This window comes from Hemitrygon akajei, chromosome 7, assembly GCF_048418815.1.
Source record: "Hemitrygon akajei chromosome 7, sHemAka1.3, whole genome shotgun sequence".
Classification (NCBI taxonomy): Eukaryota; Metazoa; Chordata; class Chondrichthyes; order Myliobatiformes; family Dasyatidae; genus Hemitrygon; species Hemitrygon akajei.
Window position 1 is genome coordinate 69,761,275 of NC_133130.1, and position 27,247 is coordinate 69,788,521.

General features: G+C 39.6%; 1 protein-coding gene across 6 annotated transcripts in view; it reads left to right on the forward strand.

The window, feature by feature from the left end:
• Positions 1–27,247, forward strand: part of arid1b (AT-rich interactive domain 1B) — a 417,666-nt gene that overhangs the window by 354,359 nt on the left and 36,060 nt on the right. For 4 of the 6 annotated variants that reach the window (XM_073051134.1, XM_073051136.1, XM_073051135.1 and 1 more), the window contains 4 exons: positions 14,807–14,919; positions 15,486–15,644; positions 19,295–19,501; positions 22,325–22,529. In XM_073051134.1, coding sequence (XP_072907235.1) covers positions 14,807–14,919; positions 15,486–15,644; positions 19,295–19,501; positions 22,325–22,529 — 684 coding nt within the window. The remainder of the gene's footprint in view (positions 1–14,806; positions 14,920–15,485; positions 15,645–19,294; positions 19,502–22,324; positions 22,530–27,247) is intronic. The other 2 variants (XM_073051137.1, XM_073051140.1) reach the window with 1 other exon arrangement.

Sequence of the window (27,247 nt, forward strand, 5' to 3'; positions counted from 1 at the left end):
AGCGGAGCTTTGGTGTGCCGCTGCACTTTGGCCATCTGGCAGTGCATGCACGTTCTGGCCCATTCACTGACCTGCTTGCGGAGTCCGTGCCAAATAAACCTGCTGGAGACCATCCGGACGGTAGTCCGGATGGAGGGGTGAGCCAAGTTATGAATGGAGTCGAAAACACGTCGCCGCCAAGGTGCCGGGACGACGGGACGGGGTTGGCCGGTGGTGACGTCACAGAGTAGGGTCCTCTCACCTGGGCCTACGGGGAGGTCCTGGAGCTGCAAACCGGAGACTGCGGTTCTGTAACACGGGATCTCCTCGTCTGCCTGCTGCGCCTCTGCCAGTGCCTCAAAGTCTACCCCTTGGGAAAGGGCGTGAATGTTAGGGCGAGACAGCGCATCCGCCACGACATTGACCTTACCCGAGACGTGCCGGACATCCGTCGTGTATTCAGAGATGTAGGACAGATGGCGCTGCTGGCGGGACGACCAGGGATTGGACACCTTCGTGAACGTAAAGGTAAGCGGTTTGTGGTCCGTGAACGCGGTGAAGGGCCTACCTTCTAAGAAGCACCTGAAATGCTGGATTGCCAGGTATAGCGCCAACAGTTCCCAGTCGAAAGCACTGTATTTGAGCTCAGGTGTTTGCTGAAAAACGCCAGGGGTTGCCAGCGGCCCTCGATGAGCTGCTCCAGTACCCCACCGACTGCCATGTTAGATGCGTCCACTGTGAGGGCGGTAGGGTCGTCCATTCTGGGTTGCACTAGCATTGCGGCGTTTGCCAAGGCTTCCTTCGTTTGAATGAAAGCGGCGGCGGACTCCTCGTCCCAGGTAATGTCCTTGCCCGGACCGGACAGCAGGGCGAACAGGGGGTGCATGATCTGGGCAGCTGAAGGGAGGAAGTGGTGGTAGAAATTGACCATACCTACGAGTTCCTGAAGGCCTTTGACCGTGGTGGGTCGGGGGAAATGGCGGACCACATCTACCTTAGCGGGCAGAGGGGTTGCCCCGTCTTTAGTAATCCTGTGGCCCAGGAAGTCAATGGTGTCGAGCCCGAACTGGCATTTGGCCGGGTTGATTGTTAGACCGTAGTCACTCAGCCGGGCATAGAGTTGACAGAGGTGGGACAGATGCTCCTGACAACTGCTGCTGGCTATGAGGATGTCGTCCAAATAGATGAATGCGAAGTCCAGGTCGCGTCCCACCGCGTCCATTAACCGCTGGAACGTCTGTGAGGCATTCTTCAGGCCGAACGGCATGCGGAGGAACTCGAAAAGGCCGAACAGGGTGATGAGAGCCGTTTTGGGGACGTCGTCCGGATGCATCGGGATTTGATGGTATCCTCGGACGAGGTCTACCTTGGAGAAAATCCGTGCACCGTGCAGGTTTGCTGCAAAGTCCTGAATTTGCGGCACAGGATAGCAGTCCGGTGTGGTAGCCTCGTTCAGCCTGCGGTAGTCGCTACATGGTCTCCAGCCCCCTGTTGCTTTGGGCACCATGTGCAGGGGGGAGGCCCATGGGCTGTCGGACCGCTGGATGATCCCCAATTCCTCCATCCTCTTGAACTCCTCCTTCGCCAGTCGGAGCTTGTCCTGGGGAAGCCGCCGAGCACGGGCATGGAGGGGTGGTCCCTGGGTCCGGATGTGGTGCTGTACGCCGTGTCGGAGCATGGCTGCCGTGAACTGCGGTGCCAGAACCAATGGGAAATCCGCCAGGACCCTGGTGAAGTCGTTGTCGGACAGCATGATGGAGCTGAGGTGAGGGGCTGGCAACTGGGCTGCACCCAGGGAGAACTTCTGAAAGGTCTCGGCGTGGACCAGTCTCTTCCTGGGCAGGTCGACCAGTAGGCTGTGAGACCACAAAAAATCCGCACCCAGAAGCGGTTGGGCTACGGCGGCCAGTTTGAAGTCCCACGTGAACTGGCTGGAGCCGAACTGTAGCTGCACCTGACGGGTGCCATAGGTCCTTACTGTGCTGCCGTTCACGGCCCTCGGGGGGGACCCGGTGCCCTGCTGCGGGTGTCGTAACTCGTCGGAGGTAAGACGCTGATCTCGGCACCGGTGTCGACCAAAAAACGGCGTCCCAATCACTGGTCCCACACATACAGGAGGCTATCCCGAAGGCCAGCCGCCGTAGCCATCAGTGGCGGCTGGCCCTGACATTTCCCGGGAACTTGCAGGGCAGGCGACAGCGGCGGGCTTCTGCGCCCCACTGCTGGTGGTAGAAACACCATTGTTCGTTGGGCTCCCCATCCCTGCCTCTGGGGCTAGCAGGCTCTGCGGCCGGGCCTGGACTGGTTTGCTGCTGGGAGCGTGGCCGGGTGATCTGCGCGATGGATGCCCCACTCACCTTCTTGGCGTTCCACAGCAATTCCGCCCGGGCTGCCACCTTCCGGGGGGTCACTGAAATCCGCATCGGACAGCAGCAGGCGTATGTCCTCGGGCAGCTGCTCTAGGAATGCCTGCTCAAACATGAGGCAGGGTGTGTGTCCGTCAGCCAGAGACAACATCTCATTCATTAAAGCTGATGGAGGCCTGTCTCCCAAGCCATCCAGGTGCAGTAAACGGGCAGCCCGCTCGCGGCGTGAGAGTCCGAAAGTCCTTATGAGTAGGGCTTTGAATTCCGTGTACTTGCCGTCCTCCGGGGGAGACTGTATGAACTCCGCAACCTGGGCCGCAGTGTCCTGGTCGAGGGAGCTCACCACGTAGTAGTAACGGGTGTCTTCTGAGGTTATCTGCCGAACGTGGAATTGGGCTTCTGCTTGCTGGAACCATAGGTGAGGTCGTAGCGTCCAGAAGCTTGGCAGTTTCAACGAAACCGCATGAACAAATGCAGCGTCGGTCATCTCCAGTCCAAAAATCATTTGGACCGTCGGGGTCACCAATTGTAGCGGTGTGCTACACGCAGTGCTAAAATAACGACACGGAGTCGGTAAACTGCAATCAAAGAATATTTTATTCGAACTTCACAGCCTTGCTTTAAAGCCTCCCTCATCCCGCCCTCCCCCGGCGCGGATGGTCCAAGAGACATGTACTCACAAACCCCCGCAGGCTTTTTGCCTTTGTTGCGGACCTGGCCTTTGTGCCTGCGTGCTGGCTAATTGTGAGCCGGTTTGAGTGTGCTAGCAAGTGGGTCGCCACACCCTGTTATTTCTTGAGGATAAAGGCATTTTTAGAAGTTGAAATGTGATACGGTGAGCGAATGTGAAGTTATCCATTCCAGTGGATGGATAAAATAAGACAGTGTATTATTGGAATTGTTCATGTACAAAGACAATTGGATGTTCTGGTTTACCAGTTATGAAAAGCAAGTATTTCAAGTGCAAGCAATTAAGAAAGCAAATGCTATTTTGGTTTTCATCGGAGGATTTGAGTGGAGAAGCAAGCATGTCAATGTCCTACTATTTAAAGCATCTGGAATACTGTGTGTCTTTTTAGTTCAGGGGTAGTTACAGACAGCAAATATTTGACAACATTGCCAATGATCCCATCAAGAAAAAATATATCTGCTGTCCTGTGGAACTCTTGCATCCATTAACCGTAACAGTTAAAACCAATGAGGTATTTAGTCTCTGATTTTTAATGTGTCAGGTCTCCTTTATGACACATTCAAATATTTTTTAACTGTTAAGAGTCATCCAGTGCAGTGAAGAACCTTCAGGCTGCTGTCCACACCAGTTAGCAACTATGCATTTACATTAATCCTGCAATGCTTCATTCTTCCATATTTCCATCAACTCCCCTCCCCCATCCCCGACTCTCCCACTCATCTACACTCTGGGGACAACTTACAGTTAACCTACCAATCCTAATACCATTGCGATGTGTGAGAAAATACATATTAAGACTCTGCATCTAGCTGACTAGTAAACAATGAACTGTAAATCTACTAATCATAGACATACATTGAGCAGTCAGTCTTATCAAATGAGAATTTGAGATAATTGGATTGTTTTGTGTCCTAAATTAAAAGCGAGAAACGCTGAAGAAAGTAAGTAAAAGCAAAAGGTAAATGTACAGAAACACAAACACTTTTGCATCCTGGCGACTTAGGAAAATACAAAGTACAAGTTCAACCTTGGTATTCAGGCACTTGGGAATATTGGGTGTAGATTCTGTCTCCTTGTGTAAAAAAAAATGTACTTAATTGATGATTCACTAGGCTAGTTCTTGGGATAGCAGTTCTGCTGTATGAGGGCAGTTATGTAGACTGCATGTAATCTTTAGTGTTTTGAAGCATGAGCAGTTGAAAACTGAAACTTCATGCAGAGCTCAACAGGTTGGTTGGATGGATGGAAGGAAGATGCTTCCCCTGATTGAAGAGAAGGACCAGCAGCCACAGTAAGAGGATACTGCATTTAGGACTGAAATAAGAATTCTCTTCAAAGAGAGAGGTGAATCTTTTGAATTGTCTGCTCCTAAACGCTGTGGGAGCTGAGTTAATGAGTTAATTCAAAGCAGAGATTATGGATTTCTTATATTAAAAACATCAAAGGATGTGGAGGTACTGGAGTAAGGGTGCTAAGGTGCCAAGAAAGCCATGATCCTAATGAATGGCGGAGCTTAGATCCGGATGCCGCTTGTGCTTCATTACATGCTCCTACATTGTAGCTTCATGATTTGAGGAGAAGGTAAATGTATGAAGTCGTTGCCTCATCTATGAGACATCTCTTCCACTTTAAACACCTGACCTCTGATCTTACTTGGAGGGCTTTCATGTGTGTTATGTCCAGATTTAGTGCTTCAGGTGAAGCTGGGTTATCTATCCTGTTCTATTGTAAATTGGGTAACCTGCTTGGTCACTTCAGAGGGCAGTTGAACTAACCACATGCCTGTGAAACCAGAATCCCTTGTATCCTATTTTGATTATTCACTCCCAGAACTCAGCAAGCAGCTAGCAGACGAATGATCTGTTTTTAGAAATAATTTGAGTTGGAACTTTGGCCTAAATGTCAAATGTACCCTGTTCCTCATAGATAATTTCATACACTCTGAAGCATCCACGTGATTAAGTAGAAGCAATAATGTGACATTAGTTTCATGTCAGAAATGGTATTCCCAACTGTATAGCAGCTTCCTAAGTAATTCACTGCAAATTCACTCTGACTCAGACCTCTAATTTTCTGATCCATTGGTCAGCAAGTGAACCAGGTCATCACTGGGTAACATAGATTTAATGGTTTCAGTCACTTTTCTTTCTGGTTTTATTGTGGAACCTACATCAGATTTTTGCTTCATATATAGATTCTAATTTGATCCCCTTGAAACTGCTGTGAATTATGGTAAGCTCAACATTTCTAGAATTATCTTCCTTGTCACATAATGACTTTAAAAGATTGGCACAAGTTTTTATAAGGGCTCCTTTTGTGTAGTTGCATGAGTGTTTCATGGTGTTACATTACTGTTAAATAGCTCAATTACATTGGTGATTAAGGGATTAGTTTCATTACTTCAAATATGATTTTATTGCAATGAATCATTATAAGGTGGGTATTCTTGCAGTTGATTATCTTGCCCAGCAGTTGTTTCAGTTTGACCCAAAGTGTGAGGTAAGCTAACGGCTGTGTAGTTTGTGGGGAGAGAAGGAAGCTTGTTGAGATGACAAAGTTACCACTCACTTGTATCATACAGGAAATGCTGTGCAGCAGGCTGCAGATCACTTCAGTTCTTGCTTGTTAGTTCCGTTAAACTAAACTGAAAATAGCTTTAACAAGTGTACAGAGTTTGGTAGTGACTTTCAGATTATAAAACAACGTAGACTAAACTTGAAAAGCAACTTACTCATAACTTTTTATCCAAGCAGTTTAGCATGTTCATAAGTTCAATGGACTGCACTGGAAATGTCATGAATATTGAACCACTTCTTGATTTCTTTCAGCATTTTTATTAAATAATTTGCTGTGTAGGATTCAGGATATTAAAATCTTCAAAAGATTTTTGCATTAGATATGTTTATTAGAAACAACAGTGAGAAAGTTTATGATTTTGCTCCAGTGAGAGAAAATAACTGTGAGGAAATATAAACATTTGTCTAAAACCATATGGAAATAGTTTGGTCTTGTTTAATTTTTTAGATTAATTTCTAAATTGAGGTAAATAAGGAGTTAATGTTAGTTCACAGCTTGAGCAATAGACTTGGGTGATCCCAAGTAATGGATTTCATAATAGCTGTCACAAAGCAGAACGCTATTTTTCAAATCTTTAAAAGCTGACTGCAGTGCCACCATATTTTATCACCATTCCAATACAGGCTTGAAAAAGCTTGTACCTGTCCAGATTATCAATTTTGAATATATCATACACATCTAGTCTTGTTATTTCAAAACTGAAACAATTACAACATTCATTTAGGATTTAGCTGTTATTTCATGCTTACCATTTATCTGAGAAAAGAAATTTTTTGTCAATAACCTATTAACTGATTGTTGTGCAGCTCCTGCGTGGATTGATTTTATGTATGTAAAATTGACTTGAATTTCTTATATCTCTCATATAGTTCATTGAGAAAAGGTATTGTCTATCAATCAGAAAAATTAGGTAAGATGCAACTGGCTGATAAAGTCAACATATTTTGACTGCCAGTTTTGGATCATTGGCAATTAAGGGAGTATTTTGACTGCCAGTAACAGCATTCCCCACTCTAACCACCACTCTCCCACCAGCCCAACACACACTCCTTCATCACCAGAGTGTGGAATTTTGTTTCATGCACCCAAATAAACTTAAAATTTTTATCCAATCCTAGACAGCAAGAACTGAACAATCATCAATTCTGGCAGTTAAACCCATGACCTTCCTGTTGAGAGTCAAGCATATTTAATAGAGTCTTTTTTTCAGGCTGACCAGCATGGTTAAGCTCCAGGTTTGTATAAACTTTAATCCTTGGCTGATTCTTTACTGATTTGCTGATTCTTCCATACCCAAGATTAACCTATGCTGCCTTGAAGGATGTTTGAACTGTAGAGTTTGCTCCTGAGGCCAGCATATAATGCTGACAGGGTTACTTGCATTTCTGCAAACTAGGTTGCCAAGCAAGATCATTGTTTTTTTTTGTAAGAGGATAAACACTTATGAGTACACAGGCACAGATATTTATGCCTTTGGAGAAAAATATGTAAAATACACAACACATTTCCAAGATAGTTTCTCATATGTGCTTTAGATTTTACCAAAAACTATTCAAGGTGTATTTTTAATAGTAAATTTTATATTCTACAATTTTTGAAGGGAGCAAACACACCAGCATAACCACCAGGAAGAGATGATGTTTACTGAGATCTTGTGCATATCTTCAGAAGTAACCCACTTCTGAGTTGGGTGATTTTATCAATTATAAATAGAATAATTAAGAGGTTTAAATTGACCAATTATCTCAACAGGTATGCATACGTCTGATCTGGTCAGTCTGTCGAATGAACATGTGCTGTGCTTTTCATCTATTTGTTCTTAATTCTTTTTTCTTCCTGAATGTCTTGCAAGAAACATTATAGACCATATTCCAATATCCTGGTGGATGCAGAATATTTCAGGGCATACTCGATAATATTAACACAGTCCTGAACTGAGTTTTCTTGCTTTCAACATAAGGGTTGTCCCTCTTTTTGCTCGTATTAATAATAATATTGGAATCAGAAATCATACGTCCACCCGCCTGGAGTGTGTGGTTTGTGCCTATGAAGCTGATGCCTATCATCTTGGCCCCTATACGAGCATTTTTCTAAACCTTGTAAATTTATTATTATGTACTCCTCAAGTTAACCATCAATCAAACTCTGTGTAGTCTCAAGTCTATTTAATGAAGACAATTATAAGTTAGGTTGGAATAGCCACAATATACAAGCAAATCAATTCCTAATGTTGATTTATATATTTCATTTTGGACATATTACAATAAGAAGTTATAATTTATTTGATCAAGAATTTGTGCAGCATCTGCAATGGTTTTAACTGTCAACAAGAGACCTGGTCTGGATAACTCTGAATCCTTGATTGCACTCAGTAGTCCTGTTACCATTTGTGGTGTCTGATAATTTGGGTGTATGTTAACATTAAACAATTTTGTTTTTAATAAGAAAAACCAGAAAAGTATAAACTAATATTCCCCGTATAGTCTCTTTGAAAGTTAGCTGTTTAAATGGCCTTGCTTAATTTATCCTGCGTTGCATTGTTTGCGGCACAAATTTTTAATGCAGATTGCTGTAGGGGCTGCACTAGAATGGGCAAAATCTGTAAAATGAACAAAGTTGCTCTCACTTGACTTCTGGCACAGGTGCTGATGTTGGGCAAACTTCTACGCATATTTCAATATGCTCATTAAATTTAAATTTTACATGTATCTTTATGCTAACTAAAAGAGAGTGTGACTAAGGCACTGGAGGCATAACTGCATAAGCCCCCTCCCTTTTCCAGATCTTTCCCACCTACATGCGGAACACCTCATACTCTCCATGATTCTAACAACTTCCAATTCCCTGACCTCTACCGCTTCACCTTAAAGCTATGACATCCAGTTGCTATTTGCCTCCATATCCCCAGTTTATTTCTAGAATGTTGATCATACAAGTTCCCCTCCCACTTTTCTGCTCTTATCCCACCTCTGCCCACCAAAATGTTGGCTATGCCTTTTCCTGATTTGTCGAATTCCTTCAGCAGTTTTTTGCTCTTAAAAGACAAAATGCTTGCTCTCAGAATTCAGATCCTCCATTAATATGGCCACTGTCTTCAAAATCTTGTTTTTTCTGGTTATCAAACGAAACCAATAGTTTTTTGTTTTATAGACATTCAATTTATTTATGGACAAATGTTTTATTTGCAAGAATATTTCAGTTTGGTATGAATTCATTAGCACAGATTTGTAGAGCAGGATCACACTGTATCTTGGGATTTCTTGCAATTTATTTGATTCACTGTATTCATTTACAGAGGTAACACACTTATTTGCTGTAATGCAGCTGAGGAAACTGCTCTATCGTGGCATCATGCTCTCATATTGGATGATGAGCAGCATTGCTTGGTGCCAGGATCCAAAAGGAAGAGGGAAAGAAAAACTTGTACAAAATCCATTCACAGATTAGCCGCACTGTGCTCCAGTGTGTAAGCATGTTTTTTGCAATAATTAATTGTAATTGCAGCAGCCAGAGAGCAATATTTGGGGAAATTAGTTGGCAAGCTGTGTGGTATTACTTTGCCAATACAGGACAAAGGAGAATGCCAACTTGCACTATCACTTCTTACCTTATCTGCATCTTGCATTGTGTATACACACGGGTTACTTTTAGTTAGAAATGAAATACCTTATGCCCCATATCTTTGTCAATATATTTAATTAAACCTATCACTTTGCCTTTATTCAAGGAGATTGGAAACACAGGCTTTTGCAGTTCAAGCTGAAAACTTTGTCAGAATAAAGCTAGAGTTGTTACAGTGCATACACATCTGAAATGTCATTCCTGAAACCTTTATTCTCTTTATCTCCTAGGGCTGCTTCTGTCATTACAGCTCAGTCCCAGACTGCGAGGATTTTTGCTAATATAAGTCATGCAGTTGTGAATGAGCTTTTATTTATTTAATTTAATGCTAGTTCTCCTTCCTGCCATTTGCACAGTACACTGAACCACAGTGCCACCTCCAGACTAGCTCACTTCTAAACTGCTCTTCCTCTTTCTAAAAAAAGGAGGTTGAACATCTTAATTTTTACGCCAAGGTTATCCTGTTGAATAATAAAATTGTAGGCAAAATTCTAAACCGAGTAACTTGGTTCTAAGCAAATTTAAAGAAGTTTACATCTTGAATGGGCCTTCATAATCCAAATAGAAGTAGAGTTTCCTATGAATTATCTTGTGTAGATGATTTATACACAATAGATTTTTTTGTCTTGTGTCTAAGAGAATAGTTGTACTTGGGTTGGGCTGTCCTATACTCTGTTCACTACTGTGTATGGTATTAAATATTTAGGGATTAATTGAACAGAGTAGCAAAAAACTGAACAGGAGTGATGAGAAATTGGAGTGCACCTTTTACATGCACTGAGCAGATACTATGGTATAGTGCTTACACCAGATCTGATAACCATCAAACATTAGTGTGAAAATCATTATAGTAGTTTTCATTTTGGTCCACACATAACAAAACTTTACCCATCTGGTTCTTGAACCAGTTGTGAGCAGTCCTGCTGAAGGGACTTGGCCCGAAATGACATTTGTACTTTTTTCCTGGCCTGCTGAGTTCCTCCAGCATTTTGTGTGTGTTGGTTGGATTTCCAGCATCTACAAATTTTCTCTTGTTTGTGAGCAGAATTTGCAGTGTTTATGCAAAGGATGCCATCAGAGCCTTGAATAAACAATTTCCACAGTAACCATGTAGTAACTGTAGAAATGTCTGCTATAAGAGGTGAGAGAAAATGTGGGAGAGTAGGAACACCTCACTTCAGGTGACAAGCCACTCCTCACAATTTTCTGCGCATAATGAGTTCATAAGTGCTCCATGCCATTGTTAGCATGGCTCATCATGCTGAAAAATATAACACTGTGTGTCAATGCAGTGAATCGTGTATTAGGGCTACTATATCTGATGGGTCACCCAATAACACTGTCAGAAATTTGAAATTTGCTGGTGAATAGATGCAAAGAGTACGTAATACATAAATGGAACATGGAACCTTTCAGGTCACATCACTTTGTCATCTACTTGGATAGTGTAAATGTTCCATGGCAAATTAGAAACACAGATCATAGCTTGTATCCTTAACATCCTTTTTTTTTGGATAAATGCAAAATGAGATGCTGAACACTGAATGACCTGTATAATATCTGGAAAGTGAAACACTATTAGGGATTGAGAATCTGCCCATAATAATCAGAATCACATTTATTATCATCGGCATGTGATGTATAATTTGTTAACTTAGCAGCAGCAGTTCAATGCAATACATAATATGGAAGAACAAAAAACAAAATAAAATAATAATAAATAAATAGATCAATTACGCTATACATACATTGAATAGATTAAAAATTGTGCAATAAACAGAAATACTATATATTTTAGAAAATGAGGTGGTGTCCAAGGGTTCAATGTCCATTTTGGAATCGGATGGCAGAGGGTACAAAGCTGTTCCTGAATCGCTGAGTTTGTGCCTTCGGGCTTCTATACCTCCTACCTGATGGTAACAGTGAGAAAAAGGCATGCCCTGCGTGCTGGAGGTCCTTGAAAATGGACGCAGCTCCTTGAAGATGTCCTGGGTACTTTGTAGGCTAGTACCCAAGATGGAGCCAACTAAATTTACAACCCTCTGCAGCTTCTTTATGTCGTATGCAGTAGCCCCTCCATACCAGAGAGTGATGTAGCCTGTCAGAATGCTCTCCACAGTACACCTATAGAAGTTTTTGAGTGTATTTGTTGTACCAAATCTCTTCAAACTCCTAATAAATATAGCCGCTGTCTTGCCTTCTTTATAGCTGAATCAATATATAGGGACCAGGTTAGATCCTCAGAGATATTGACACCCAGGAACTTGAAACTGCTCACTCTCTCCACTTGTGATTCCTCTATGAGGATTGGTATGTGTTCCTTTGTCCTACCCTTCTGGAAGTCCACAATCAGCTCTTTCGTCTTACTGACGTTGAGTGCCAGGTTGTTGCTGTGGCACCATTCTACTAGTTGGAATATCTCACTCCTGTACGCCCTCTCATTACCACCTGAGATTCTACCAACAATGGCTGTATCGTCAGCAAATTATGTGTAAATGAGTCCAATTTATTTCCATTTAAGTTTTTTCATAAGCAAACTTGAAAATCAGGGACACCAGACCTGAAGTGCTGCTGAAAACTAATTCCACAAATAATCATAAAGGGGGTTTGTGTACTTGTTTAAAAAGATGAACCTGGAGGATTTTGGGCAGACAGCAGGAGTGTGAATTAAGTAAGCCGTCTACATGGGCACAAAAGGCTGTTGACTCGCTGTATGCAATGAGTTTTGACACTTCTGTAATTCTGTAAGTTAAACATGTGATTTATCTTTCCCATCTTATGAACTCTGAAAGAGAACAGCATGGTTTACCTGCAATCTGAGCCAGCACCTCAGAACTGAGAAGTACTGTTTGTCCAAGCTTTCGGATCATTGCACTGGTAGTTTAATGGATGTCAGCATCCCAGCTAATATTCTTTAATCAAAAGACCAATAATAGCTATTCAAAAGCAAATATCTGCAGATGATGAAAATCTGATAAAGGGCCATTGTCTGTAAACATTAATATTCTTGTCACTCCACGGATGTTGCCTGACCTGCTTGTATCCCCAATATTTTGTTTTTATTCTCTGAAAATAGCAGCACTAATTTGCTGAGTCAAGACATGATAATTGTCAGTTTCTTTAACATATCACCTACATTTTAAAGGTTTCCCATTGCTTGTAAAATGCTTTGAGATGCCTTGAGGACATTGCACTTTATAAATGCCGATTCATTTGTTTTTTCCCTTTTGATTGGAATGTTGCCCACTAAATGAGAGGCATTGTTTCGGTAGAGATGCCTAGCTGAATTTTGGGTGGAAACATTTGGTTAAAGTATAGTTTTGAGGCAATCATCTAGTAAATCCTTTGAATTCACATAGTGGAAAAGTTAAGTGCCGAAAGCTGATATGTTGGACTAATTTTCAAAGTTCAAAGTAAATTTATTATCAAAGTACATACATGTCACTTCATGCAACCCTGAGGTTCATTTTCTTGCGGACATGCGCAGTAAATCCAAGAAATACAAGACCGCACCTACAGACAATTTAATTTGTTACATATCCTTCTGTTTGTAATTCTAGAAATTTAAGTTTAATTCCTAAATGTACTGAAAATTAAACTGTTAAACATTTATATTTGACAGGATTGATGCCCCCCTTATGACACAAATTTTAAAAAACTGGGACTCCATGTCCTCATAAACACAAAAAATTCTGCAGATGCGAGATATCCAAAGCAATAAACACAAAATGCTGGAGAAACCTAGCAGGTCAGATAGCATCCATGGAATATCCATGGAACGAAAATATTTTGCTCCAAGATCATTCCTCAGGACTGGAAAGAAAGTGGGTAGAGGAAGAAGGATTAGCTATAAGGGGATAGGTGAAGCCAGCTGGGTGGGAAAAGTAAAGGGCTGGAGATGAAGGAGTTTGATAGGAGAGGAGGCCATGGACCAACATGACGGAACAGGAATATGAATTAGAATTAAATACTGGGCCACCAGGAAGTTCTTCTTTTGGCAGATGGGGCACAGATGTTTGACAAGCGGTCCCTCAATTTACGACAGGTGTCACCATTGTAGTGGAGGTCACTTTGAGAGCACTGGATGCAATAAATGATCTCAGCAGATTCGCAAGTGAAGTGTTAGCTCACTTGGAAGGACTATTTGGGGCCTTAAATGGAGGTGAGGAAGGAGGTGAATGTGCAGGTGTAGCACCATAGCTGCTTGCAGGGATAAGTGCCGGGAATGAGATTAGTGGGGATTAATGGATAAGAGAATCAAGGAGGGAATGATCTCTGGAAAGTGGGAAAGGGGTAAAGATGTATTTAGTGGTAAGATTGCTTTGGAACTGGCAGAAGTTGTGGAGAATGATGTGTTGGATGCTGAGGCTCATGGGGTGCTAGGTCCGAGAGGAGCTTGATCATTGTTAAGGTGGCAAGAGCATGAGGTGAGCATGGATATCCAGGAAATAAAGGAATTGCAAGTGACAGCAGCATTAGTTGTGGAGGAAGGAAAACCCTGTTCTTTGAAGAAGGAGGGCATCTCTAATATCCTGGAAAGGAAAGCCTCATCCTTGGAACGGATGTGGCAGAGATGAAGGAACTGAGAAAAAGGATGGGAAGAGGTAACATCAAGATAGCCATGGGAAACAGTAGACTTATAAAAGATGTTGTTCAACAGTTTGTCTTCAGAGATGGAGACAGGTTGAGAAAGGGGAGGGTGGTGTCAGAAATGGTTGGTGAATTTAAGGGCAGGGTGGAAGTTGGAGACAAAGTTGATGAAATTGACGAATTCAGCATGGGTGCATGAAGCAGCACCAATGCAATGTCATTGTTGCAGAGAAAGAGTTGGGAAACATTACTGGAGAAGGCTTGGAACATGAACTGTTGTACATAGCCAATGAAAAAGCAGGCATAGCTGGGGCCAATGTGGGTGCCATGGTTATCCTTCAAGTCTGGAGAAACAGGTAGGAGCCGAAGGAGAAATGTCTTTAGTCTATTCACCAGTACCTAAAACTGCTGGATGAGGATAATATTCCAAGTGTGAAACACAAATAGTGTTTGCTCAATCTATATTACATGTAGAAAACATGGTTCCGGTAGAATGATTGTATTGGTATGCTCATATGTTCAGGATGAATGTAAGTATGTGGTAAGCATCCTGCTTGCAGTAACAATGTTTTTAATGAGTAGCATTTTAAATATGAACTTAAATCAAGTTTATTGCAGCCTCTCAATATTTTTTAAAGTGCAGTTCATTTTTCCATCATAAATTGTGATACCTATGTGGTTATATATAAGATATTTTTTTTAGGAAAATTGTACACTGTGCATATCAACTTTAAAAATGAGGGACTAGTTTGAAGTAGGATATTCAAGAGGTGAGAAGTTTGGTTGACAGACAATGAGACTTCACTTTTTTAGAATTATATTTTCTTAGTTTTTATTAGTATATTTGAAATGAGGCTCTGTTTGTTTTATCCCTATCAGTTCCCAACAATAGCCTGAATGAAAATTGGAAATATGTCTGTCTGTGTGTGTGTGACATATAGTGGATTAACTTTAGTTGTCCAAATTCTTATTTTGTGAATAGTTTCAATGGGTCTTGGAGCTGACATGATGACACAAGGCGATTCCAAACTGCAGGTACCTCAGAAAATGGATATCAAAGAAGAAGGCCTTCCTCTAACTGAGAGCAAATCTAAGGTATTTCTTTAGCACGGTTGGTGTTGGTTTGGCTGGACAAGTCTGCTATATTACATCATTTGGTTTTCAGCCTCTCTTTTCTATTTTCTGCATGTCTTCTTTTGTGTGTCTTATCCTCCGATCCTGTAGGTGAGAAAGTTACTAGTTCTAAAGTCACTAAAAGCAGTGGTAAATCTGGCATTATGGTGGTACAGAGACTCTTGCCTGGTTTTATTAACTCCAGCTGTTTCTCCTCCAGTTATGGCTTTCTGTGCGGCATTTGCAGCAGCAAAGGCACATTTAATATTTTGCTTTCCCGCCTTTTTAAAAAAAATAAAACTGGGTTAATGGCTTCCTTTGTGGGAATATCTCTTGTGCTAAGCATCTCATATCAGCTTAAAAATTAAGCATGGTGGCTCAGCAAAGCATTCAGCATTTTTTTAAAAATTATGCAGATTATTAATGTTTTAATTGTTTTAATCTGTAATTTAAAGTTAGGCAAAATGTAAATTCAGTTAATATAACTCTTTTCCTCTTTTGAATGAAACTTGTCCTGCCTATGTTGTATTTTTGTCCCTTTACTACAGGATAGCTACAACTCACAGGGTATTTCTCAGCCCCCTACTCCTGGCAACCTGCCAATCCCTTCCCCCTTGTCCCCAAGCTCTGCTAGCATCTCCTCAGTGCATGGAGATGAAAGTGATAGCATTAGGAGCCCAAGCTGGCCAAAGACTCCGTCAAGCCCTGTAAGTGGCTCTGTTTTATTTTCCTATATGTTTTGTAATGTTTGTGTGCTATGATAAAGAATAAGATGGAATTGGGTGGGGGAGTTGTTTGAATTTCCCACGTAACCTGCTAATTGTGGTAACTGCTGAATAGATTTCGGAATAAGTGTTGCAATATAAATGGTGCAATCTTTCTAAAAAGATTCTTAGAAAGCTCTTAGAGCTGTAGACTGAAGGCTTAGAGAAAAGTTCTTTAAATACAGGTACAAATGTAAATATTCAACTGACCAAATTAATTCACATTTTTATTTGTAGTTCATTTAATATTTATTTATATAATGCAGGGGTGTCAAACTCATTTTAGGTCACGGGCCGGATTGAGCAAAATGCAGCTTTGTGCGGGCCGGATCAGTCGGACGCGTGCGAACGCAGCTTTCGTTGCCTCCTTTTTTTCAGCCTGCTCTCATGTGTCTCAGTCTCTGCTATAACTACAAAGTGTTTCACTTTACAAATTCCATTTCTTATGATGAAGACGGCCAAGCAAGACTGCCGAATAAACACTAAAAACCCTGAAAACCTGGTACCTGAATAAACTCAGCATTAGCCATATTATACGCCATAGGCGCTTCGATTACTGGGGCCAGCTTTAATAGTAATTAGATATTATCTCGCGGGCCAAAGATAATTCCACCGCGGGCCGGATTTGGCCTGCGGGCCTTGAGTTTGACATATATGATATAATGGATTATTTTTGTTAATCAATGTGATAAAGTACAAGTAAGAAACAAATTTGAAAGTTTTGGTCCATTTTATCACCACTGTTATTTGTGTAGTGAGACTGTGGGGCATAACAGATAAAGCCAGGTTTACAAATTTCCCTGCCCTTTCCAGATTGAGCTGACACAAATGTTGAAACAGCTCCAACTAAAGGTTCCCACAAGAAAGATTATTGTAGAAGTAGACGATCGAAAGGCATTTCTTAATTTCTTTCAAATGCATAATGTAGAAATGTATTTTGTTCATTCAGTTCCTCAGTCCTTTTATGCCATTCAATGAGCCCATCTTGGTTTCATAACTCCTATTACTGTAGCAAAACAAGAATATTCATTTCACTTCTGGCACATTAATTTTACCAAGTCTCATTAGTTACATTTTGCCAGAATTACTGAGTTCCATTATCCCTTGTGTAAAAGTAAAAACAGAATATTATCCCAAAACAGTCATGCTCTAATTTTAAGATTGTGCTGCCCTGTTCTGGACACAGCCAGCAGAGGAAGTTCATTCTTTCCACCTTCATTCATACCTCTGTGATCATTGAGTCAAAATATTGCCGCATATTAATTGCCACATCAAGTCTGCCTCAATTCATTGTGGAGCAATTTGTTGCAAATCCCCTGCTCTTGGGCAGAAGTGATTGCTTAGATCCAGAGCAAGAGTACTTCACAGCCCTGTACAATTATAACATTACTTCCGCTCCTTTGTCTATTCGCCTGCTTGAGATAAAGACCAACATTCCATTAACCATTAATGTTTTTGGTATTTTCTATTTTTGGGCTCCTAAGTGTTTCTCCACAGCCACATGTATTATTCTGTAAGTCTGTCAACAAATCTATTCCATCTTTCTTCATTCCCAGTTGATGCAGCATTGATGTCAATCTGGTACAGATTTGTCCACCAACTTAACATGTAGACTGTAAATATCTGCTCCCAACATTATTCATTTAATTTGTCCTTCATTAGTACTTTTAGATACAGTGTTCTTCCTTGATCCAGGTCATTCATAAAATATAATGAAAAACTAAAATCCCAAGGGAGATCCCTGGGAGAAGTTAAACTAATTATATTCTTACATTTTGAGTGTGTAGTCATTATTCATTCTCTGTTTCCTGCTCTGTCTCCTGTTTCTCAACTATTGCCTCCAATTCCATTGTTGTTAACAGTCTCATTTGTGGAGAATGCCTGTGAATGCTCCTAGAATATAGTAATTAGTTTTTGGAGCTCCAGTGGGGCATTGAATAAAGCTACTTTGTAGTCTGACACTAAATCATTCCAATCATTGCCAGTATTATGGGTACCACAATCAGGCATGATTCATTTGACAAGGCAGGGATTCTGCACATGGTGATGCCCTCTGGAAAAATATGTGGTAATCTGAGGTGACTTCCCTACAGTGTTTTCTATATATCTGACTGATCTTCTTCATTTAGCATCATCTATAGAGCCTCACTTTATAGAGCACCCCTTGATGAGGTACAGCAAGTAAAGTTGAATTCCTGGAGAAGTTGGTGGTTTCAGGAGTGGAAGAGAATATATCATTAAGTTCAGGTCCAAATCTCATAGTACTACATTAACAAATTTTGAATTTTTTATGCTGAATCATGGCAGTTATTCTCTTTAAAGAAGTATAGAAATTGTGTTGACTATTATGTTATTCAATATAATAATTATGATTAGTATGCTATTATGTTATATCTTTATAACAATGGTTTAAATTTTAGGTATTTAAAAAGTTGTAAAATATTCTGTGTTTGTTGATAGTGATATCCAAGTATAGTGTATCAGCACCCAATCTGTAGTTGAAATTCTGGATGGAAATAGTAATAATTTTTTTTTAATGGTGCACCTCTCTAAATCAGGAAAAATGGTAAAAATGTTGTTAAGGTCATTATTGTCTCACATTTTCGATGAATGTTCTGAGCAGGTGACAGCAACATGAATTATCAAATGTATTCTTTATGCAGCTTTAAAATGTTAATGGAATTTTTTTCATCATTAATTATTAGTTGTGAAACAACATTAGAATGCAACACAGTCATGTTTTCATCATCGAGAAAAACAGGAAGAATTAATGTGATTTTTTTTGTCTAAAGTCAGCTTTCCCCTTATTGTGAGACATTTCATAGCTTATATGAACATGCTATAGCAGGTTTCCAGCCCAGGTTTGGTGTGTTTTTCAGGTGAAAATGAAGCCCAAATAAATACGGTGTTTTTTGTTCAGTGCTGTCCGTTGACTCATATAATTGGCAGAAAATTTGTAATCTTGAGTTCAACCATTAACTCAAGAAGAACCAATTTGTTCACTGTTTATAGACCTGAGTGAAGTGATACAGATTGAAGAAACATGACACCTGTGAAGGGTTAGTTTCCTATCAAATAGTATTGTATGTCACATCCACATTTTAGTTTGTTACACTTGTTTTTTTTATTGACTAGGTGGCCTTAGTGCACACCTGACAAAAAATGCAACAATGCATTTGCTTTCATACAGCCAGCAACTCAGAACTCCAAATTAGTAACAATTTGGCAAATTTTCTGTTGTGATCTGAAGTTAGAAAATTGGTTATATTTGTAACAAACAATGTGTTACTGGATGATGAATGGCTGTAGATTGAAAATGTGATCAAACTTTGTTTTGAAAAGGCCAAATTGTACATGTTTTTTTTTTGTTTGGCCTCTGCCACAGACTTGTATCATTGACCTAAAGGCCTGATTGTTAAATTGATGAAATATAAAAGCACTAAGCACTGGAATGGAAACATAGCAATAAACTGTTTATTTGGTGACTGCCAGAACTAGTAGCCTTCATTCCTTGACTGTTTTTAAATGATTGTCACTTCTGTTTGCAATTAAAAATATTCATATTTCTGCTTTGTTCTGCCTGCTTATTCCAGAAATCAAACTCTTCCACAACTGGTGAGAAAATAACCAAGCTATACGAACTTGGGAGTGAGCAGGAGCGTAAAATGTGGGTAGACCGTTATTTGTCCTTCATGGAGGAGAGAGGAACTCCAGTGGCTAATTTGCCTGCTGTGGGCAAAAAACCATTAGATCTCTATCGACTTTACATTTGTGTCAAGGAAATTGGCGGTCTGGCACAGGTAGGTGCTGATAAATATATTGTGCAGTTCAGGATTATTTATTGGACGTATTTTGTCTGATGTTTGGATGTTATTGCAACAAAAGATTCATTTTGCAGTGTGTATTGGTAAAAGTTAATCTTGCAGAGAAAAATCTTTCTGTTAACTTTGACAAAGTAACAATGCTGTCTGTGATGAATCATTAAACATGTTTCAAGGATGCTTGTAGTTTATAAAATGTTCTGCATGTAAGCATGATCGTTATTGTAACTGCAGCCTGGTCGCTTGACCGCTGCATTCACGTCAGAGCATGACGCAAGATTTCACTGCCATCTTGTAATATCACTGAAATAGAAACTATTATTATATTCAGCTTTTATTTTTGTATTTTACTCCCCAAGTGCTAGACCAATTATCATCCACTGTTTACTGTGACTTAATACTATGTAAAAGTTCTGTATTGAATTCTTCGGAGTCTGGAGATTTTGTTCTATATATTACTTTGTACGACATTAAGAACCACTACAACAGAAGCCCAGTTTGAGAATTATGAAATTGAATTACAAGCAAGTAGGACAGGCTCAGTATTAGTTGCAGACTGACAGTTTCCCTGAGGTGAAGTTACACTTTTACATGTTCCACCACACATATTCCTGAATCCAAAATTATTCACCTGTCAATTAGTATGTGTTCATGATACATGATTGGATCAGAGTTAATGGTCTGTCATATAGCAGGGTAGATGGTATAAAAATTAAGGGAAACATATGTCCCATTAGAGAATGAAAATCACAGGTAAGAAATTTAATGATTAATTGCTTAATCTGATGGTCTTCAATTGAATAAACACTGCAGTGGAACAGGACATACAGTACTTATGACTGTGGTCACCTATCTTTAGTGACAAGGTTGTGTAAGTTGATTAAATTTCAACCCAGCAACATTAAAATTTAATGAAGATAAGGAGGCAGTGTGAGTAATATACTTGAATTTGGCTTCATTTGACTAGTCAACCTGGGTCAAATGATTAGTGCAATCACAGGTGGTTGTACAACTGAGATACTGGGCACAATATGATGAACAGCCCAGCTCAATGTAATCAGAAGGAAGTCAAAATTTTACTTTGAAGGTTTGGCCAGGTGTATGTTTAGAGTTGTGATGTAGCCTTCACTGGCTAGGACAGCATCTATTGCTTTTCTTATTTGCTCTGATGAATATATATACAAATCTGAATAGCGTGCGACTTGGAGCAGAATGTCCAGGCAATGTGTTCCTGTTGCCCCAGACCTTTGAGGTGGATGAAGTTGAAGACTGAGATTGAGGTGGATGAGGTACTTTTTTGTAATGCCTCATATAGATGTTGCTTGTAGTAGCTGTGGTGTTGCCTTCGATTATGTTGTTAGGGCTACAGACATGCAGTAATTGGAAATTATTCTATCAAGTTCCTAATTTGCACCATGCAGAGAGTGTTAAGTCTATGAGGAGTGAGAAGATGAGATGTTTCCGGCAAAATGGTCTGCTGATAATTAATTTTGTAGCTATTGCATCTACGTGGCTTGTCTGGTTAAGATTATGATCAGGTATGTTCCCCAGGGTGCCAGAATGCTGTAGGTGAGTTGAGCTCCTTTTCAATAGAGTCTGTCATCAGCTTGGACTTGAGATATAAATGATGCTTGCTACCTAAAAGTCCAAGATTGAAAATATAATGGATAAACCAGCAAGTTTCACTTTTGCTTGTGGATGAGGTCCTTATTTTCATTTCCTGTTCTCATCTTGCTATTCGTGTGTCTAGTCTGCTTTATTGCATTAGATATTATGAATACAGCTAAATGCTGTACCATCAACAGCTTAGGTGGCACGGCTGGTTGAATTGCTGCCTCAGAGCTCCAGCAAAACAGGTTTGATTCCGACCACAGTGTTAATTTGTAGCATCTACCTGTGATCACAAGGATTTCCCCTGGCTGATCCAGTTTCCTCCCACATCCCAAACTGATCACCAGAATGGCAGGATCTAAGGGGTATTGAGGGTAATATGAGGAGAATAAAATGGAACTTAGTATAAGTGGGTGTGTGATGATTGGTGTGGACTGGATGGGGCAAAAAGCCTGCTTCTGAGTTGTATGACTCGATATCCCCATTCATGTGAAGGGAGAGACAACAGTGAAGCTGCTGTTTAGACCCTGGGGCACTCTCCTCAAGAGCTTTCCCAGCAGTAATGGGGATTGGCCTCCAACAACCACAGTAATATTTATTTGGCTTGGTATGAGGCCATCTAATGAAGAGTTACTTTCTTGTTTCTTAGTACCATTAACAACCTTCATATCAAGGGCAATCACTCTCATCTCACTGTAGCGTTTCCTGTAAATGTGTAGACCAACATTAATTAGATCTGGAGTCATATGATTAAGCAGCATTTTTAATATAGTTAAATATAGTACTCTGTCATTTTAAACCTGTTTCTTTCTACCTAATCTGTTTCTGTATGTTTCCCCATCCCAATTCAACACCAAAAAAATACAGAACCACTTGCTTAAACTAATTTGCCCAAGATTAATCAAACAGGAACATTCTCTTTCAGTTGCATCAACATTTTTGGCAGGTGAATTTTGTAAATTTCTAATTAGGTCTCTCGACCTGTATTATAAGTATAAGTGAATTATTCCCAATTCACTTCAAACTCAATGCATTCTGTTTATGATCAGTGAAATTTCTTTTAGAAGATGCTTTGGATCTTCAAAAGTGAGGAAAAAGATGGCCAGAGAATTCAAGAATACAACTAAATATTGTATTTCAAATACTTTTAAAATAATCAGACAGGTTCTCATTTTAACTTTTTCTTCCCAGGTGAACAAAAACAAAAAATGGCGTGAACTGGCAACAGCTCTGAGCGTAGGGACATCAAGCAGTGCAGCAAGCTCACTCAAAAAGCAGTACATTCAGTACCTGTTTGCCTTTGAATGTAAGATTGAACGTGGAGAGGAGCCCCCTCCTGAGATGTTCAGTTCTGCTGAATCCAAAAAGCAACCTAAGATACAACCCCCTTCTCCTGGTAAGTACAAACACAGCTCTGGGCTCTGCTTAAGCTGAACTATATCTGTACTATTGTCTCAAAAATATTTTGCTCTTTGACTAAGAAGATAAAAGTCTTTTAAGAAACATTTGCTTATCATTTCAATGATACCACCTTGTGGGCAAATATGTATTCCTTTCTGAGTTTTAAACAAGAAACTATTTTATACACAATTTAAATATTTTAAAACTATATTCCTTTGAACTTTCACACTTCCAGAAGCTGAGTTACATTTTAGTGAAGATTTAGTGAGTGTGTTTTGTGGTTTTAATAGAAGCAGCTAATTTGAAGACCTTGATACGGTTGTAGTCTACTAGTAATGATCTCCAAAGAGGGGCAATTGGAAGCAAGTTGCTCTATTATGAGCTGAATTACAGATGCATTGAGCTTGGCTATTCTGGCTTCATGTTAAGTTACCCCTTTTGAAGATGAGGGAAATGATGAATGTGTTCTTTGTTTCTCTATAATAAGAACACTAAGTTGACACCTGTTGCATTTGGCTACATATCAAAGCACATGGAATTCCTGTGCACTCAGATAAAAATATATAGAACAAAATGTTTCTTATTCCCTGCATTTTGAAGTGGCACCTCATTTGAAATTAGATTTTTTTAAAGTTAGAAAACAAATAATACACAACAAAATTTGATGTGACAGTTTGATGCCCTGTTTCTCACATCACTTTCTACTAATGTTTCCTTCATCAACCAAAAACACATTCCAGAGAAAAGTTTCCTCTGTAGCCATTTATGCATCTCACATGGCAAGGTGAATGTGCAACCTCAGATTAGATCATGAAGAGGCACTAGCAGGAGAAGTGCAATGCAGCATTGTTGGAAATTCAGTGTAATCTTTAAATTAGGATAATGCTCATCTCCCAGGACAGACTTTAACTTTTCGGTCATCCAGCATGTCACTTATCACCCAGACACAACAACCTGAACCAAAAGAAGGCCCTCTTTAACTGTCGACTCAGCTACTTCATGGTGTTTGCCAGTCTCTGGACCAGGACAGAAACACTTATCTTTCCTCTGTTAATCTTTGGTTGCTGTATGAATAGCAGATGTCTAATCTTCACTTATGATGCACAACCAGCTCGGTTTAACTCAATCTCCATGGAAATGAGGCAGAAGGTCCACTTATTTGCATTAAAAATTTGGAATCATAAATTAGAAGTGCTTATAGCTAAATTTTCAGATCACCCAATATTACAGTTAGTACCAAGGAAGACTGCAATAAAAAAAATCAGAATCAGGTTTATTATCACCGGCATGTGACGAGAAATTTGTTAACTTAGCAGTAGCAGTTCAATGCAATACATGATATAGAAGAGAAAAAATAAATAAAATAAAAAAAATAATAATAATAATAAATAACTATACGTATATTGAGTAGGTTTAAAACATGCAAAAAGCAGAAATACTGTACATTAAAAAAGTGAGGTAATGTCCAAGAGTTAAAAAAGTTACAGAATGGGTGTCCTGGTATAGCAATCTGGCTAGATTGCTCTCTTAAAATGCAGATACTGAGAAGTTAGTGGAAATTTTCAGGATTTACTTGAGATTTGAATGTGGAAGGGACTACTCCATAGCAGCAGGGTCAAGGGCACCATAAGTAGAGACCATCTGGTAGGGTAGGAAGTGGCAGAGATGCTTCTCGCTGCTTCTTAATTGGTTTTCAGAGTTAGTGACAGTGAAGGTAACAACAATATGAAGAACTGAAGTACAAGTCCATGACACGTTGATGCAAATAACCACACAGCAGAATACTGCTTCACAGCTCCAAATGGTAACTTTTAAAATCAGGTCCCTGTCTTTCAAGAATGATTCACAATGTGCAGGCAACTTGGAATTAACTTTCATTATACTAAGTTTCCACAAAGCCATCATTAATATTAAATCTAAGATTAATAGCTTTCTGTTAAATAGTACACCAAAGAACATAGAGGTATTTGCAGTTGAGTGTAAGATCAGCAATGATTTCATTGAGTACAGCACAGGCTTGAGCTAAAATGGCCTCAATCCCTGTTTTACTACAAACATGTCTTCATAACTATTTCTGCTCTTATTTTATTCAACCCCCTTATGTTCTTAATTAATTTGCTTAAAATTCTGACTGTTGCACTATTTCATATGAACTACTGTTGCTACGCTTACTTCTTTCCTTTATCAGTTTGACATGAAAGACCCTCATTTGAATATCTGTTTTTTACATATCATTTTCACCTCGGAATTCACTAAACTGCCCCCCCCCCCAGTGTGTTTGTGCTACTAAAAAGCATCTTAGGAGCTTTCTCATTGCATGTCCTGTTTGCCTACCTCATGCGCAAACTTATAAGCTGTTAAATATCATGTAAAGCTGTCTAAGTGATTATCAATCAGGGATAATTCCTATTTTTTTCTTGGTTTCTCTTTCTGCCTGGCAACATGAATTTTAACAAACCGTGTTTGTCATTGTCAGCAAGTTTCCCAAATACTGCTGAGTGTTTGCTGACAAGTGGTCATTGAAATGTCACATGTTGAGATAGGGAAATATTTGAGGCAAGATAAATTAGATGGAATGGTCTTGAATATAAACAGAAATTACCTCCAAGTGACCTCTGATCAGTGCAGATTAACTGCTGGACCCACAACATCCTGCCCCTAAAAGTAAGGCAGTGAGTTCATACTGAGTAAATTGTCTTCCCAGCATGATAGCTGGCAGTGTAGTCTTAAGTATGTGTGCATACTTAACCTCCAGTAACCTTTTATTGTTTACTTTGGAGAATAAATTGCAGCTTCTGGCAAGAGGTAGGGAAATCCTTGCAGTTTGCCAGCTCTTTATTAGCAAGGGTTTAATGTTCTGATTTCACATGTTCTGAAGAAGAAAATATTGGCATGCCATGTGGTATTTGTAGGGATGAATAGAAGCTGCTGATAAACTGCTGCAGCCCTAACTAAGGAGATTATTTCCAACTTTTTCTACTGTAACTGTAATAAATTAAGCCTTATGAATTTAATCAATCCCAGATCAGTACTTTTTTTTGGATTATTTTGGAAGAAACTATTTTATAATTATTACCCATGAATCTAAGTTACAGTTCTTGGATTAGACTTTTAACTGTTCCGTTTTTCTTGGGGTTCCCTTGCATTCTATAATCATAAACTAAAAGTGAAGTGCACGCATGTCGACATGTAGAAGCAACGGTCATGATGTATCTCAATGCAGATGCCAATATTTGTAACCTGATGTGCATCCTAACATATTTGTTATATCTTATATAATACAGATGGAATCTGTGCAGGGATTTCCACAGAAAAACATTTCCTTTCCATGATGTCTTTGTTTCATAATGTGCTTGCTTACTTTTCTAAAGCTGATTAGTTGAAATTTACTGTGGCGTATACCACTCATAATTCTTATTATTAAACTGAAAGTTGGTTTGACTTTATGCTTTTGATGTCTCTTTTTGCATTCTTTAGTACTGTCAGTAAAATGTGTACACTTTATAAGGAAACAATGGAAATAATAAATACGAGGGGTGATTGATAAGTTTGTGCCCTAAGGTAGAAGGAGTCAATTTTAGAAAACCTAGCACATTTATTTTTCAAAATAGTCCCCTCCTACATTTTCACATTTAGTCCAGCAGTTGTAGAGCATACGGATCTTGGACCTTCAGAAAGTGTCCACAGATAAGTGATTGATAAGTTTGTGACCCAAGGTAGAAGGAGATGAGTTATTAACTTCAAACTTTCTGCATAATCACTCAGAGTTGAACTGCATGTACATGTAACAAGAACTGTATAACTCATCTCCTTTTACTGTAGGCCATGAACTTATCAATCACCTCTCATAATATGTTGCTAGCTTCATTTTGTACATTTGATAAGTCAATATCCAGTTCAAAGCTAATGTTTTTCTTAAATATTTGTCATGACTTGCCCTAATTTACTTCACAACCTATCACCCCACCATAAAAATATAAAGACATGGTCAAATTGTGAGGTGATCACCTAATTCTAACAGTTCTCTTTCTGTGGATTTAAATGTGCCTATCCAATAAGACAATTGTCCCTGATCTTAATAATCACTTGTTTGCACTTCCCTTGAGTATTATGTTGGCCTGCCACAGGGCTAGTTGACTTCACAAAGGGCTGGATATTTAGCATTCACTGTTACTACACCATGAATATGACAGCTTTGGATTACATATGACAGAGGTAAATACAGACATCTGGAAGTTCCTGTCAATAGCACCCTGCTTTTCCACAGAAGTACTATTTGCAGTGGTATAAAAATTAACAAAGGTGTAATATAAAGGGGAAAAAATGTTAAATTTTGCAGCATGACTGAGAGAGTTTATAATAGTATACTTTGCCATTAATACTGCTTAATAACCAGTCTGGTCCTAACTTGTGTGTTGTTATTGCCACACAGAAATATTATAAATATAAATGAGTTTTAAACATACTTATAAATGTTTGTTAATGTTATTTCTGCTTCTTCCTTGATCTAATGTTTAAGCTCCAAGTTTTACTTTGCACTGTTTAAAATGTCAGTTAAATATTGAATTTTGATTAAGCTGTTACTATGTTAGGCCACATGATGGCCATTACCAGCTACAGTACATCTATAAGACATGGTGGCTTACAGGAAAAATCATTAAAAAATGTACACTATAGTGGTCAATGGAGCTTTATGGACTGTTCCCCCCCCCC